The sequence below is a fragment of the Dasypus novemcinctus genome, chromosome 14 (genome assembly GCF_030445035.2).
Source record: "Dasypus novemcinctus isolate mDasNov1 chromosome 14, mDasNov1.1.hap2, whole genome shotgun sequence".
Taxonomy (NCBI): domain Eukaryota; kingdom Metazoa; phylum Chordata; class Mammalia; order Cingulata; family Dasypodidae; genus Dasypus; species Dasypus novemcinctus.
Genome location: NC_080686.1, coordinates 84,098,935 through 84,111,728, shown reverse-complemented (window position 1 = coordinate 84,111,728; position 12,794 = coordinate 84,098,935). Strand labels below are relative to the sequence as shown.

The following is a 12,794-nucleotide window of genomic DNA, read 5'->3' as shown; positions in this document are numbered from 1 at the left end:
TTAAATACAGGGCATTATATTTTACTTAGATTTAATGGTGATAATTAAATGCAAGTGTCAGAGGCAAAATTGCAATGTTTATATGACAGCTTTTTCTTAATATTACAGAATACCCATGAAATGTCTGTCTATGAATAAGTTGCTGTCATTTGTTCATTTAACCCCAACATCCCTGTGAATTAAGAGTAAGTGTCCCTAGTACTAGATGAGGAAAGTGACTTTCCCCTTATTATATATTCCCAAGCACTAAGACTCTCTGTCAGCTTATCTTCAAAAGAACTGCTCTCCTAAAATGTTCCCATACAGTTTTCTACGCAATTCAATAATAGTACAGTATATCATGACTTTAGCCTTCCTGTTTTTCCCTGCAAGTAGAAGAAAAGGATCACATCTTTCCAATTTCTTATGTGTACCAGCTATTGCTTTGCTTGGCATATAGTTAGTACTCAAGAGACCAGTGTTAAATAAAAAAAAAATGAAGTTAATATATCATATTTGAATATTTATTTAGGAATCAAGAATCAAGACTAAAATATACAACCGATCCTTATTAAAATCGCATAAAAAGTAACAGTGCTTATTATTTCTACACCAGCACACAAAAAAACAAATATGTCAGTATATCCATGAATCTATCTATGGTATTCGTCACACTGCTTACTGGACAATATAGCTTATTTAAAAACACACACTGTATTTGGAGAATTAATGCTCAACAACTGTTATAAAAGCACATCGATATTTACTAAAAATATAAACATCTCAGAAATGTAAAGTACGAAATAAGAAAGATCTAGATTTGTATCAAGATAGAAATCTCTTAAATCACAGAATGACATAAAACTACCTTTTCACATTAAAATATTTCAAATGTTGATAGTCCTATTAAAAACAAACTAGCATGCTAATTGTGAAAACAGACAACATAAAGAAAAATCAAATATAAACAAGAAATTTACTTTTCACAATGATTTCCTGCTATAGTAACTTTTGCTGAATGCCATTCCCTCAAATGTTTTAATGCTCCTACAGTAGGTAAACAGTTTTTCAGTTTAGGTGGATCTTTGTCAGAAGGCAGTAGTAATATATCTATCATTGCTCTACCTAAAAAGAAAAAAAGATATATATTTGCAATTTTTTAAAAATTCAAAATAATACCCTGAAAAATGGAATTTTATGTTGACTTATAAGACAGACAATGACTTTAATTTCAGAAATTCTTCAAAACAATAAACATCTTTAGTAGTTCAAAATGTTTAAATGTTCATTAGTTGATTTGTTATATCTTGAAATAGCAAGCATATGCAAGTAAACAATGAACTATGTCATAATTACTTGCCAATTCTGCAGCAGTGATTAATTATGCACATTGCTCTTGAGATCATCAATGGTATTGTACTGAAGAGACCAAAAAAACCCTGTGCAATTTCATTACATTTTTCTAAACTTAATTTTGTTATCCAAATGGGAAAAGATTAGTATAAAATTACAAAACACAAATAAATTATTTCTCTTTTAAAAAGACAAAAAAATTTCAGAAAACTATTTACATCTTTGGGTCCTGAGAAAGAAAAATTTCATAAAACCATAAATTTTATAAAACGATAAATTTACCGAAAGATTAGAAAAATCAAAATGAAACAGAAAACAAGTAAAACATTTGATAATGAAAGTATTCCTATTTGCCAAAACAGCAACTGTAAAATATTTCAGAGAATTCTATGAACTTGATAATGAAAGTATTCCTATTTGCCAAAACAGCAACTGTAAAATATTTCAGAGAATTCTATGAACTTCACACATTAAAAAAAAAAAAAAACCACTAAAGTTTATTAATGTATTCGGTTATTTTCCATATAATAGCTTCTTCATAAAATATAACCACCTTGAATAGAAGGATTCATTTATCTGGGAGCTACATGTTCCTTTATGGCAATCACATAGGCCTTATTCATCATTATATATTGAGTTTCTAGTATACTGCATGATGTGTAAGAAGTACTACAAATATTTGCTTAACGACCTTCAATAATGAAAATATTCAGAAAAGAAAGTCCTTCAAAAGTTATTGTAGATGCCAAATTGTACCAAGTTTTGGATGTCAGCTACTTGAATAACACATAGAAGGACTAGTTTAAGATAAGTTTTAAGAATTGTATGAGGTGGCATTTCACAAAATACTCCTTTCATTATATAAAAAAGTGCTGTTTAAAAATGCTGAGTAAAGGGGTTCTTTTACACAACTTTCCATTTGATGATGTGCATAGTATCTTCACCATAAAAGAATGTTACCTAAATTATCTATGTCCAAGAACCTCTCTTCCTAGAGTTTTTCACAGGACTAGTATTCTACAGAAGATATTCTATAAAACAATGGTATAAGATTCTTCTTCAGTAATAACTAAATAGGAAACAGAAATGGCTACTTAATTTTCTAAGTTCTAATGTTTGCCTAATTAGATGAAAATAGGAGAACTACAATATGTCATAATTTTATTAAAATAGTTGAGTAAGTTTTGTACATCTGACTTGAATTAAGAAATTATTTTGCATTTTGAATTTCTAGATTTGAAATGAGAATGCTAGCAGAAAGACAAAATTTATCTTTACATATGCATTCATAGAAAACATAAGATAAGATACAAATTATTGGAAACAGTGAAAAAATATTACCAGGAGCAGGAAGCTTGTCTGACAATTGATGCAAATGTTCTGCAGATTCTTCATATAGACTAAAATTAAAGGGTATGAGAAAAAAAGAAAATGCACATACATATTTGTAATAAATAATCATAATAGGTAATATTGTTTCTATATGCCAGACACTGTTAAGTATAATAGATGCATTATCTTACTTGATCCTAATGACAGCCCAATGAAGTACTACTATAATACTATGGTTAGAGCCACTTTAAATAACTTCCATAAAGTCACTTAACAAATAGGTGTGGAGGCTAGGATTCAAACCCTGAGGCCAAGTTCTTATCCACACCCCCCAAAAAACATATAAACAATAACAAAAAACTCCCTAAATTATACCTAGTATATTAAGTATAAAACATAACTAAGAAACAAAACATTTTTATGAACACTGAAAGTAAGATATGGTTAAGAATTAGTAAGAAGGATATTTTCTATTCTAAGAATGGCATATAAAGATTCAACCATGTTAAGTACAGCCTAGCCCTGACTGCAGAATGATTTACTCTTCAAATTCTTCAAAACCTATTACTTTTACCAAAATAATGAATTTTCCTCTCAAAATAGTTTACTATATAGCATGAAGTACCTTAAATCCTGTATTATAAAGCCACCATTGTCTAAATGACTTAGATACCTCATTTTAAACTATAGCTTTTGAGCTCCCTCTTGTGGAAACATTAGGTCACTTTCCAGATATACAGTATTAACTTTTACACTAGTCATCTTTCAACAGTGGTGAGAAAAATATGGAATGATAAGAGTTTTAATGCAGGAAAGTGCCTTAGAAATCATCAAAATGACCCCAGCATTTTATGGTTGAGAAAACAAATGACCAGAACAGTTAAATTCCTGACCTAAGATCACTAACTAGTGACCACCTCTACTGACTCCTGGTTCTACGTTCTTTCCAAAGTTCTAGGTCTCCCTTCTTTAATCAGTATAAAAAATATGGTCTACAAGAAGGAGAGTAGAATTTTTTAAGTCTGTGGCTATTTGCAGAAATACTATACACAACTACTAAAATAAAATTTTTTTGGTAACAAAATATTACAGAAAACTACAAATAAAACTTATAAACCAGGAGTCATAGATGGGTTATTTCATGAAGGAAAAAAATTCCTATCACAACTTACATCACCTAGGTCAACTTACATATTGTATACCACAATTCAAAATACCTGTTAGTGAACTCAATTGTGTTTATATCCACAAAAACTTTATGGATTTTAAAAGGTACCTGAAATGCTGAAGATACACATAAATCAAAGAAATTACATATTATTTCAGCCTCAAAGAGCAAAATGAAAATGCTGTTTTGCTTTGAATGCCAGCTATTAAAGTTTCAAGTGGAGATCTTAAAACTTAATATCATGTAGAATCTTCAAATATCCCTTTTTATAATTCCTGCAACTAAGTAAACTTAAGAAGATAAACATTTTCAGAACACCAAATTTTGTCTTTTAAACATTTTACTCAAGTAAAAGGCCCAAATTGCCTGTTTTCCAAAATGAAGAGTTGAAAATTTCTATTATACTTCCTTACCATAGCTGCTAGAAAATCTAATCTTCATTCTCATGACCTAAAAAAACTACCTGTTAAAATTTTAAAAGATATTATAAAAGCATGTAATCATACTCAGCCAAGGATAATGATTCCCTGCTATTACTATCTTCTTCCTCAAAACATTCAACAGCATTCAAACATTCTTCGATATTTGTTTGAAGAACATCTTCGATTTCATCTTTTTCTGTATTAAAATGTATCTCTTCCCAATCAGAGCTACAAAACTAATAAATCAAAAGATTGCATTAAATAATGAGTCCATGGAATTAGTTAGATTAACAAAGACTTTCACTAATAACTATTTTTTAAAATTTATATTACCTGATAAAATCCACATATTGCTTGCACTGCAAAAAACCACTTCTTGGAACCAGGTATACCACCCACTGAGCAGGCTTGAAAACAAAATCCTACTTATTAGAAGACAGGCATACTATATATAAGTAAACAATATATACACTTATAGAATTATGTAATTTTGATACATATTATATGATAGTTCTCCAAGTTATGTATACATTATGTAAATCTTTTTTTAAACCACTGCTAAAAATTCAAACAGTTCCATCTGCCTAAATAGCAAAATTAATTCACTCACAATGAATACTGTGCTTTAGTTCATCACAACTCAAAATCCATCTTGACTAATTTAATAATCTTAAACATATTAAAATCTGCCATAAATATATTGGAAAATACACCGATTCAATTATTATTGATTAACACAAAATCATGTGTCACTTTAGTGAAAATGATTCCCTCTCTAAACACCAGAATTGACACTTGATTCAGCATGACTGGAGAAAGAGGAGTTAAAGACTATCTATAGCCAAAAAAAAAGGAAGATGGTCTTCTTGTAAAATGGAATAGTATATGAGGAAATTAAATTCAGGCTTACTAGGGTGTGTGTCAGAGGAGTCATGAGGAATTGAGAGCTATATACAGAAATTAGATTCAAAGGAGGGAGGAGAAATGTGGTAATTGAGGCTTAAGTGATTGAAACTATGTAAGATGCTAAGTACCTACTACCACTTCCCTCCAATAGTCTTAAGAGAAAATTTACCTCCTACTTCCTTAAGGAAACAGAAGCCAATAGGTAGTAACTCTCTTAACATTCTCTCGGTAAACACACACCCTACCTGCATTCTTACTGGGCTTTTCCTCATTCCTTCCAATAACATTTAAAAGGTACTGTGCTTCTAATTCAAGGTTATCCCTCTTACCTCCTCTGGGAGCCAGGCCACTGATTATTCTTTCTTCTACCTTCAGTCTTTCCCCCTCTGCCAGTTCCTTCCCATTAGCATTTATATTTGCACAAGTGTCTCTCAAATAATTAAAATAAACAAAACAAGAATCCTCACTTCCCCTTTTTCATTTCTCTTTCTTTACTCCCCTTCAAGGATAAGCTGTCTACAGGATTATCACCATTTTCTCATCCATTTCTCCCATCTCTAACCTATAAATCCATTGCAGTCAGTTGTGTTTTTTGTCTCCAGCACTCCACTGGAATTACACTCACCAAGGTCACCAACAACTGATATGCTCCTAAATCTAAAAGATACTTCTTAATTTTGTTTTTACTTGCTCTTTTAGTATAAGAATAAGGGAGAAGAATTAAAGATGGCACATTTGACGATTTTCTCCTTCAAACATGTAGCTTCTGTGGCACCTATCTTTCTGGCTATTCCTTTTCATTCTTTAAATATTGGTGTTCAGTCCTCAGGATTCAGCCTGAAATCTTCTGCTCTTCCTACTACCCATAAGCAACCCCATATTTCCTCATGGCTTCAACTGCCTCAATACACTGATGATTCTATAACCTATATCTCTTGAGTTCTAGACACGTGTCCAACATTTACAAAACATTCCCATTTTGACATGTTGTAGGGAACTAACCAAATTGAACATGTTATATTCCCTCCAAATCTGCTTCTTCTATCTCAATAAATATGACTTTATATCCACTTTTACCCATGCCCAAAACTTAAGGTCATCCTTGAGTCTCTTCTCACCCTTCCATTATCCTAAACCATACAGATTCTTCACAAAGTCAGGGGGATTCCATCTCCCTAATTTCCTTCAAATCTATCTATTTTTCAATATCCTGGCTGTCTCTGCCACTTCTCAGTTCGTCTTCTGCTGCAGCTCCCTAATCTCTATACTGTCCTCTAACCTGTCTACTACACTACAGCCGCAATACTTCAAAACACAGATCTGATTGTGTCTCTTCCTTTATTTAAGCCTTCAATTGCTGATGATTATCAATGGAAAGTCAAAATACCTTGAACCGATTCACAGAGCCTACAAAGCTCTGCCTATTTATGCAGCCTTATCTCAATTCTAATCATATCACATTTCCAGGTCCTCAGACTTGTCATATTACTGAAAGCCATAATCCTAGCATGGTAGGACACACAATACAGGCAGTTCTCACTTTGTTTGGTTCCAATATATATAAATTTCAGTCATCATGGTTTAAATAATACTATCCCCCAATAATGCAGTTCAAATTTCAGTTACCCCACATATAGTACAAAGTTTGCTGCCAGCTTCTTGGTTCACAAATTATTATATAAATAGCAGATGCATATCATGATCAGTGACCATATCTACTTTCAAAGTCTATTGATGACTGGTCACTGCACATGTGCTATTCAGTTCACATATAGATGGCAAGGCATGTAAGCAGCATTGCCTCCTTGTAAATCCACATAATATTTTACAAAAATGGATAATTAGAAGAGGGAATTGGCAAAAAAAAAAAAAAAAAGGTGAAAGTGCAACAAAGAAATGAAAAGTGGTAACAGTAGAAATAATATTTCAATCTGATATATACGGAGTTATAGAAGAAATAGCTGACACTGTCACCATTTAAGAGGCTCTAGATATGGAGACAAAGGAACTTTGTGAAGAAAGTGGCTGTGATGAAAAGGATGGTGATGTCTCTGAGGAAATGACACCTGCAAAAAATTTTACCTTAAAGGTACTCTGTGGCAGTTTGATATGATTTATGAATTCCAAAAAAGATAGTTGATTATGTTTGTAAACTGGTCTGTTCCTCTGGGCATGATATCCTTTGATTATATTGGATTCAGCTGAGATACCTTTGATTAAATTATGTTAAGATAAGGGCTTTGAGTCAATCACATCATTACAGTGTGCAGGGTTGAGTCCCCACCCCCTTGATAAACTGAGGAAACAGACTCTTACATGGAAATAGACATAGAGAAGGAGAACACAGAAAAAGACACAGCAGAGGAGAGAACTTGGTTTTGATGCTGGAGGCCCAGGGAGAATTGAGCCTTTGCCTGATAGTTTGCAGCTGACCTTGTGAAGACATTAAAGCTGCAAAGCCCAGAAAGAAACAAGCACCAGGGAGAGAGATAGCCTTATGCCAACCTACAGCTGAGATAGAAGAAGATGGCCCTTAAGAGGGAAGAGGAGGGCTGAACCCTAGCAGACATCACCCACCATCTTGCGTCAACACATGGCAACATACTTTGGGTAAGAAAGCACCTCTTACAGTACCTTGTCTTGGACTCTTTAGGGCCTCATGACTGTAAGCTTCTACCCCCCCAAAAAGTCAACAGATTTCTGGTACTTTGCATCAGCACTCCTTTGGCTGGTTAATAATACATACTCTCAGAGATATTTCACAGCATTGAAAATACAAAGACAAAACATCAGAAGCTAATCTAAACTTCAAAACCTGACAATTTGTCAAGTAACAGAAAAGATGCCAATCTTTACTATAAATTATATGAACAAGAACAGGTCAAGCATTATCCAAACTACTCTTGATAAGGATTTTACAAAGAAATAAAGCATTTTAATTCTCAGTGTTGCAGTGTGCTAAGGGTAAATGTTAGCTGTACTATTTTTTTCATTTTCACAAAAATGAAAGGTCATGGAAGGAACCATTGTAATTTTTCCCAGAGGTTATTATATTAAGATTGTTTTGTATGGTGTCAACTTGCTTGGTCATTTTTATGGAAACACACTACAATCTAAAACAAGGACTGGCTGTATAAGAAACTTCTTCCCACAGAAACAAAAAATGAAACTTAGCCTGAGATCCTCTAGAATACTCCCGAGTTCTTTTACATATACATTTGAGGCACAAATGAAGGAAAATCTTTCTTGCAGTAAAAGTGGTACTGACTTAAGTTATACCAATTTGAAAAATTAATGAGAGTACTGTTGGGACTTAGAAAACATGCACATTAGAAATCATTTCCCAAAAGCAACAGTTGAAACTGAGAGACAAGAGGTTCTCTAATAAAAGCACAAGAGAAAAAAGCAGACTGTGTAGTCATGAGATCTACAAAGTTATCAAAAAATGAGCACATTCCCTTGGCATCTCCAGAACCTTCCTTCAGCTTTTAGGACTTGGTCTATCTTGCCATCTACATTTTCTGAGGCTTTAAGACACTGTCAGATAGAGGCAAAGAAAGAGGAAGTAAAAAAGAAGACAACTATCAAAGAAACATGTAAACGGATTTGTATAATGCCAATAGAGGCCAAAGAAGGAAAGGCGTGTACAATGTAAGGGGTAGTCAACAAAGCCAAATGCTTTTTTTCCCCTCAATTAAATGTACTGGATACATATAAAAAATTTTTTGAATGACAGAATATGTCATACAACATATTTGGCTCATAGTAAAACAATCACGGAGTATATGTCCAAATGCTTTTTTTAAAAGATCAAAACAAATAAGAATAGGGAAGAGATCAATGTGTTTAACAATTACAAAATAGCTTTTTAAGATAATCAGTAAAGAGATAAAGGCAGGAAAATATAAAATGGTAGGAGAGTGGGTATAGAAGCATTAATAACACATTTGCACTCCGGACTGAATCATAAATCTTCCCTATAATGTCACATTACCCTGTTGCTTGGACCTAAAGATTGGTAGGAAATTTTCATAAAGGGAACATAACTCAAGCTGACATTATAGAATAAGTTTCATAACAACTTTAGACATTCAGAGATCAGGAAGACATTGTTAGTATCTTTTCCAGTTTTGATTCTCATAGGTAACTTCCTATCCCAGTGCTTTGTACAGAGTCAGCAAGTATATCTTGCACCCCCAAATGAACAAAATAAATTATTCTCCTGCACAAATGCTGTCTCTGACAAAAAAGGATTTATGTTATACTTACCAGGAAAAGTACTATCTTCTGGATTAATGGAAGCACTAATGCTTCTTTTCAGGAGGTGATAAACATTTGCTGCTGTGAAGTCTGAAAGAAAAAACAAAACAAAACAAAACAAAAAAACACCAGACTAACTCATCTGTATACTCTAGGGCTATTCCAGTTTGGCCAAATCAGTATTTGTCGAATTTTGATAGAGGAAATCTAAAGCGCACAAAGAAAGTAGGAAAGAAGGCTCCTGATTTGCACACGCCAGCCAGTTAACACAAATCCAAAACTTCCCCAAATGAACAATTTTAAACAGAGAGAGGGGAAACCCCTACTACAAAACCAGACAACCACATACACTATTTCCTCAAAATGCCTGCTTGTTCAAAATAAATAAAATAGAGTCTACACAGGAGTAACAAAAGGCACTGTCACGCAAATGATTAAAAGTTTTTAAAATTCCATAATTTGTTTTTGTTTATGTTTGGGTCCCCTCGCTCTGTAAAATGGAAACTTTAGAAGCACCAGGAGCATCTTGTTCCTTTCTGCATTACCTGCACTTGGAACAATGGAGGCAGAAATACCTCTTGAACGCATAAATTTCCAAAGAGCAGAATTTCCATTACCAAAGCACAAGGACTGTATTGTTAAATTTTTACTGTGCCAAGAATTTCTGGGCGCCCACAAATTTTTGCATCCACAAATGTGTCCCTATTTTTCCATAAGGATGATGATATTTTCCAGCCCTTATTAAATCGAGTCGCAGTTTCTTGGGACAACTCGACAAAAGTCTCTCCCCAGAAGAACTTGACCATAAACTCAACTTTCTTCCCATCCCCACAAGCCGTTCCCGCCCTTTCTCAGTCCAGCACATACCGGGCTGTTTTTCGGTGCCCTCAATCCACGACGTTCCCGGCCCATGCTCCGCCTCCCCACCGACCGCTGACAGAACCTTTCCTTCCCCCCATATCAACAGCAGCAGGTACCGATCCATTTCAGAGTTGACCCCAGGTTTAAGGTCCCCGTTTCCACATACAAACAGTCGCGCGCTAGTGACGCTCTTCCGGTCCCTTTCCACTTAGCTCGGCTGAAAACAGTGTGCCCTCCATCGGGTTTCCGCAGTTTTTCAGCAAGTAAGGTATTTAGAAGGAGTCATGCTCTCAATAATTTCATTATTTCCTACTTTTATGACAAAAATCACAATGGCAGGATGATTGGAGGGAATCCAGGAAAAGCGGAGAAGCAGATGAGTTCTGGGAGGGCTAGGAACTGTCGTGCTTGGCTACGAACGTTTCTTGCCGGGCTAGTGATGCTACGTGACCAACCTAGGTCCTATTAAAAGAACCGAGCTGCTGATAGGAAGATATGTCGAGTTTTTCTAGGGCGCCTCAGGTGAGCTCGAACTCTTGAAACTTGATGGGCTCATTACACTGGCATAAAGAGGGCGATGGTTCCGGCGGATTTAGTGATGAAGCGGAGTTGCCAGGGAGCCCGAGGTGCCAGGAGGTGGTGCCTCGGGAAAGCACAGGCAAAAAAGCTCATGACTGTCTACCACTTGCTCTCGTTGGTCTTGTCTTGCTACTTGTCACCTCCTCTTTCCATTTAGCCCAGTGCATGTCTCTTTCCCGCCTTTGCGTTTCTCCACACCAAACAAAAGCAAACTTCTTTGCCTTGTGACTGTCGGTGTGGTGGTCTCGGTGGGAGCGAAAAAATGTCAAGGAAAAAAACAGGGGAGGGGGGATCATCGCGCCTTCAAATACGCGTGTTATACTGTAAGAATGGCAGGTATCCACTTAACTAACATTAGGTAACCTGAGTTACTAAAGTTGAAGTAAGAAATAAGCGAACTGAGTAGGTTGAGAGCACATCTGGTGGGAGAGGGGTTGTGACAGCTTCATTGTGGCGCTTCAAGTTTCTAGAGGAAAAGTAGAGCCAAGTGTGTATTTTTGTGAGCCTAAGCTAGCTAGTTGGGTGGGAGGGAGCGAAAGACATCTGTGGACAGCTCATGGGGAGTAACTTACCTTGGCAAGATGCGATTTCACAGAGATAGAGATAGATACAAACACCCATAGGTCAGAACAGGGTGTTTAAGAGCAGGGGCTCTGGAATAAGGCAGATTTGAATTCCAATCTATGACTCTGAGCAAGGTACTCAGTCACAATTTCCTCACTTATAAAATAGAGGATTAGTAAGTTTCAGTTGAGAAAGTTCATATAAAGCACTTGTGTCCGATACATTAAGTGCCCAGGAAGAATTGGTATGCTAACTCCTTAAGTATAGGATGGGGGAAATTTAATTTAGCATGTAGAGAATGATTTAGGGATTTTGATGGTCCCGAAACCCAGTATGTTTTAATAGTGTGAGTTACTGCTAAAAAAGAAAAGTCTATTAATTTAACCAATATTTATTGAATGCCTACTGTGCACCAGATTCCTTCTGGTGCTTGGGGTATATCTGAACAAAATGAAGATCTCTCCCTTCCTGTAACTTACGTCTTCCTGCAGATATAGGTAGTAGATATGATCATAAGTAAATTACTTACTACTAGGAAGTGGTACTTGCTTTGGAAAATATAGAAGAACAACAGGATGTATGGATTAGAAGTGTGGGGATGGGAGAAATTTGCAATATAAAATAGAGTCGTCTTGTTTGGCAGCAGTGAGATGGTGAGATCTGAGCAAAGACTTAAAGGAGAATGAGTTAGCCAAGGGAAGGCAGAGAGAACAGCTGTTACAAAGGCCCTAAATTAGGAGCTTGCTTAGCATGCATAGAAAGATAGTGTGGCTTGAGTAAGAGAGGGAAAGAGTATTGCAGATAAGGTTAGAGGTAATATCATGGATCACATAGGGCATAGTAAGGGCATTGTTTTTACTCTTGAATAAAATGGGGATCTTTTGGAGGGTTTTAAGCCAAGAAGAAACATGCTTTGGCTTAGGTGTTTAAAGAAACACTCTGACTGCTAAGTTGAGAAGACTGTTCAGAGATGGGGGTTGGTAGAGGATAGAATCTAGGAATTGGTTTGGAAGCTATTGCAGTAATCCAGGCGAGCAATGATGGTGGCACAATTAGGCTAGTAACAGTATAGTGTTGAAAACTGGCCAGGTTATGGATGTGTTTTGAAGGTAGAGCTAATAGAATTTCCTGAAGGATTGGATGTGGGTTCACAGCGAAAGAAGTAAGGTTTACTCCAGATCTTTTGTTTTGAGCAACTGGAAGGGCATGCCATTAACTGAGATAAGGGAGGCTGAGATTGAAGCAGATTTCCAGTGAAAGAGCAGGAGTTCAATTTTAGATAAGTTGATCTAAGATGTCTTTTGGCCAAGTGTTGCTCCAAGTATGGTTCCTTCTTTGAACTTTGTTACCTATATGAGGTAAATATAGAA

General features: G+C 35.4%; 2 protein-coding genes across 2 annotated transcripts in view; one reads left to right on the top strand and one right to left on the bottom strand.

Moving 5' to 3' along the window:
• Positions 1-10,464, bottom strand: part of MTBP (MDM2 binding protein) — a 71,366-nt gene extending 60,902 nt beyond the window's left edge. Inside the window, exons 1-6 of the mRNA XM_058275965.2 lie at positions 10,288-10,464; positions 9,430-9,510; positions 4,588-4,661; positions 4,339-4,490; positions 2,674-2,732; positions 960-1,104 (exon numbers count right to left, since the gene is read on the bottom strand). Coding sequence (XP_058131948.1) covers positions 960-1,104; positions 2,674-2,732; positions 4,339-4,490; positions 4,588-4,661; positions 9,430-9,510; positions 10,288-10,405 — 629 coding nt within the window. The 5' untranslated portion in view covers positions 10,406-10,464. The remainder of the gene's footprint in view (positions 1-959; positions 1,105-2,673; positions 2,733-4,338; positions 4,491-4,587; positions 4,662-9,429; positions 9,511-10,287) is intronic.
• A 15-nt stretch (positions 10,465-10,479) lies between these two features.
• The window catches only part of MRPL13 (mitochondrial ribosomal protein L13), a 52,939-nt gene continuing 50,624 nt past the window's right edge, over positions 10,480-12,794 (top strand). The window contains exon 1 of the mRNA XM_004480746.5: positions 10,480-10,803. Coding sequence (XP_004480803.2) covers positions 10,777-10,803 — 27 coding nt within the window. The 5' untranslated portion in view covers positions 10,480-10,776. The remainder of the gene's footprint in view (positions 10,804-12,794) is intronic.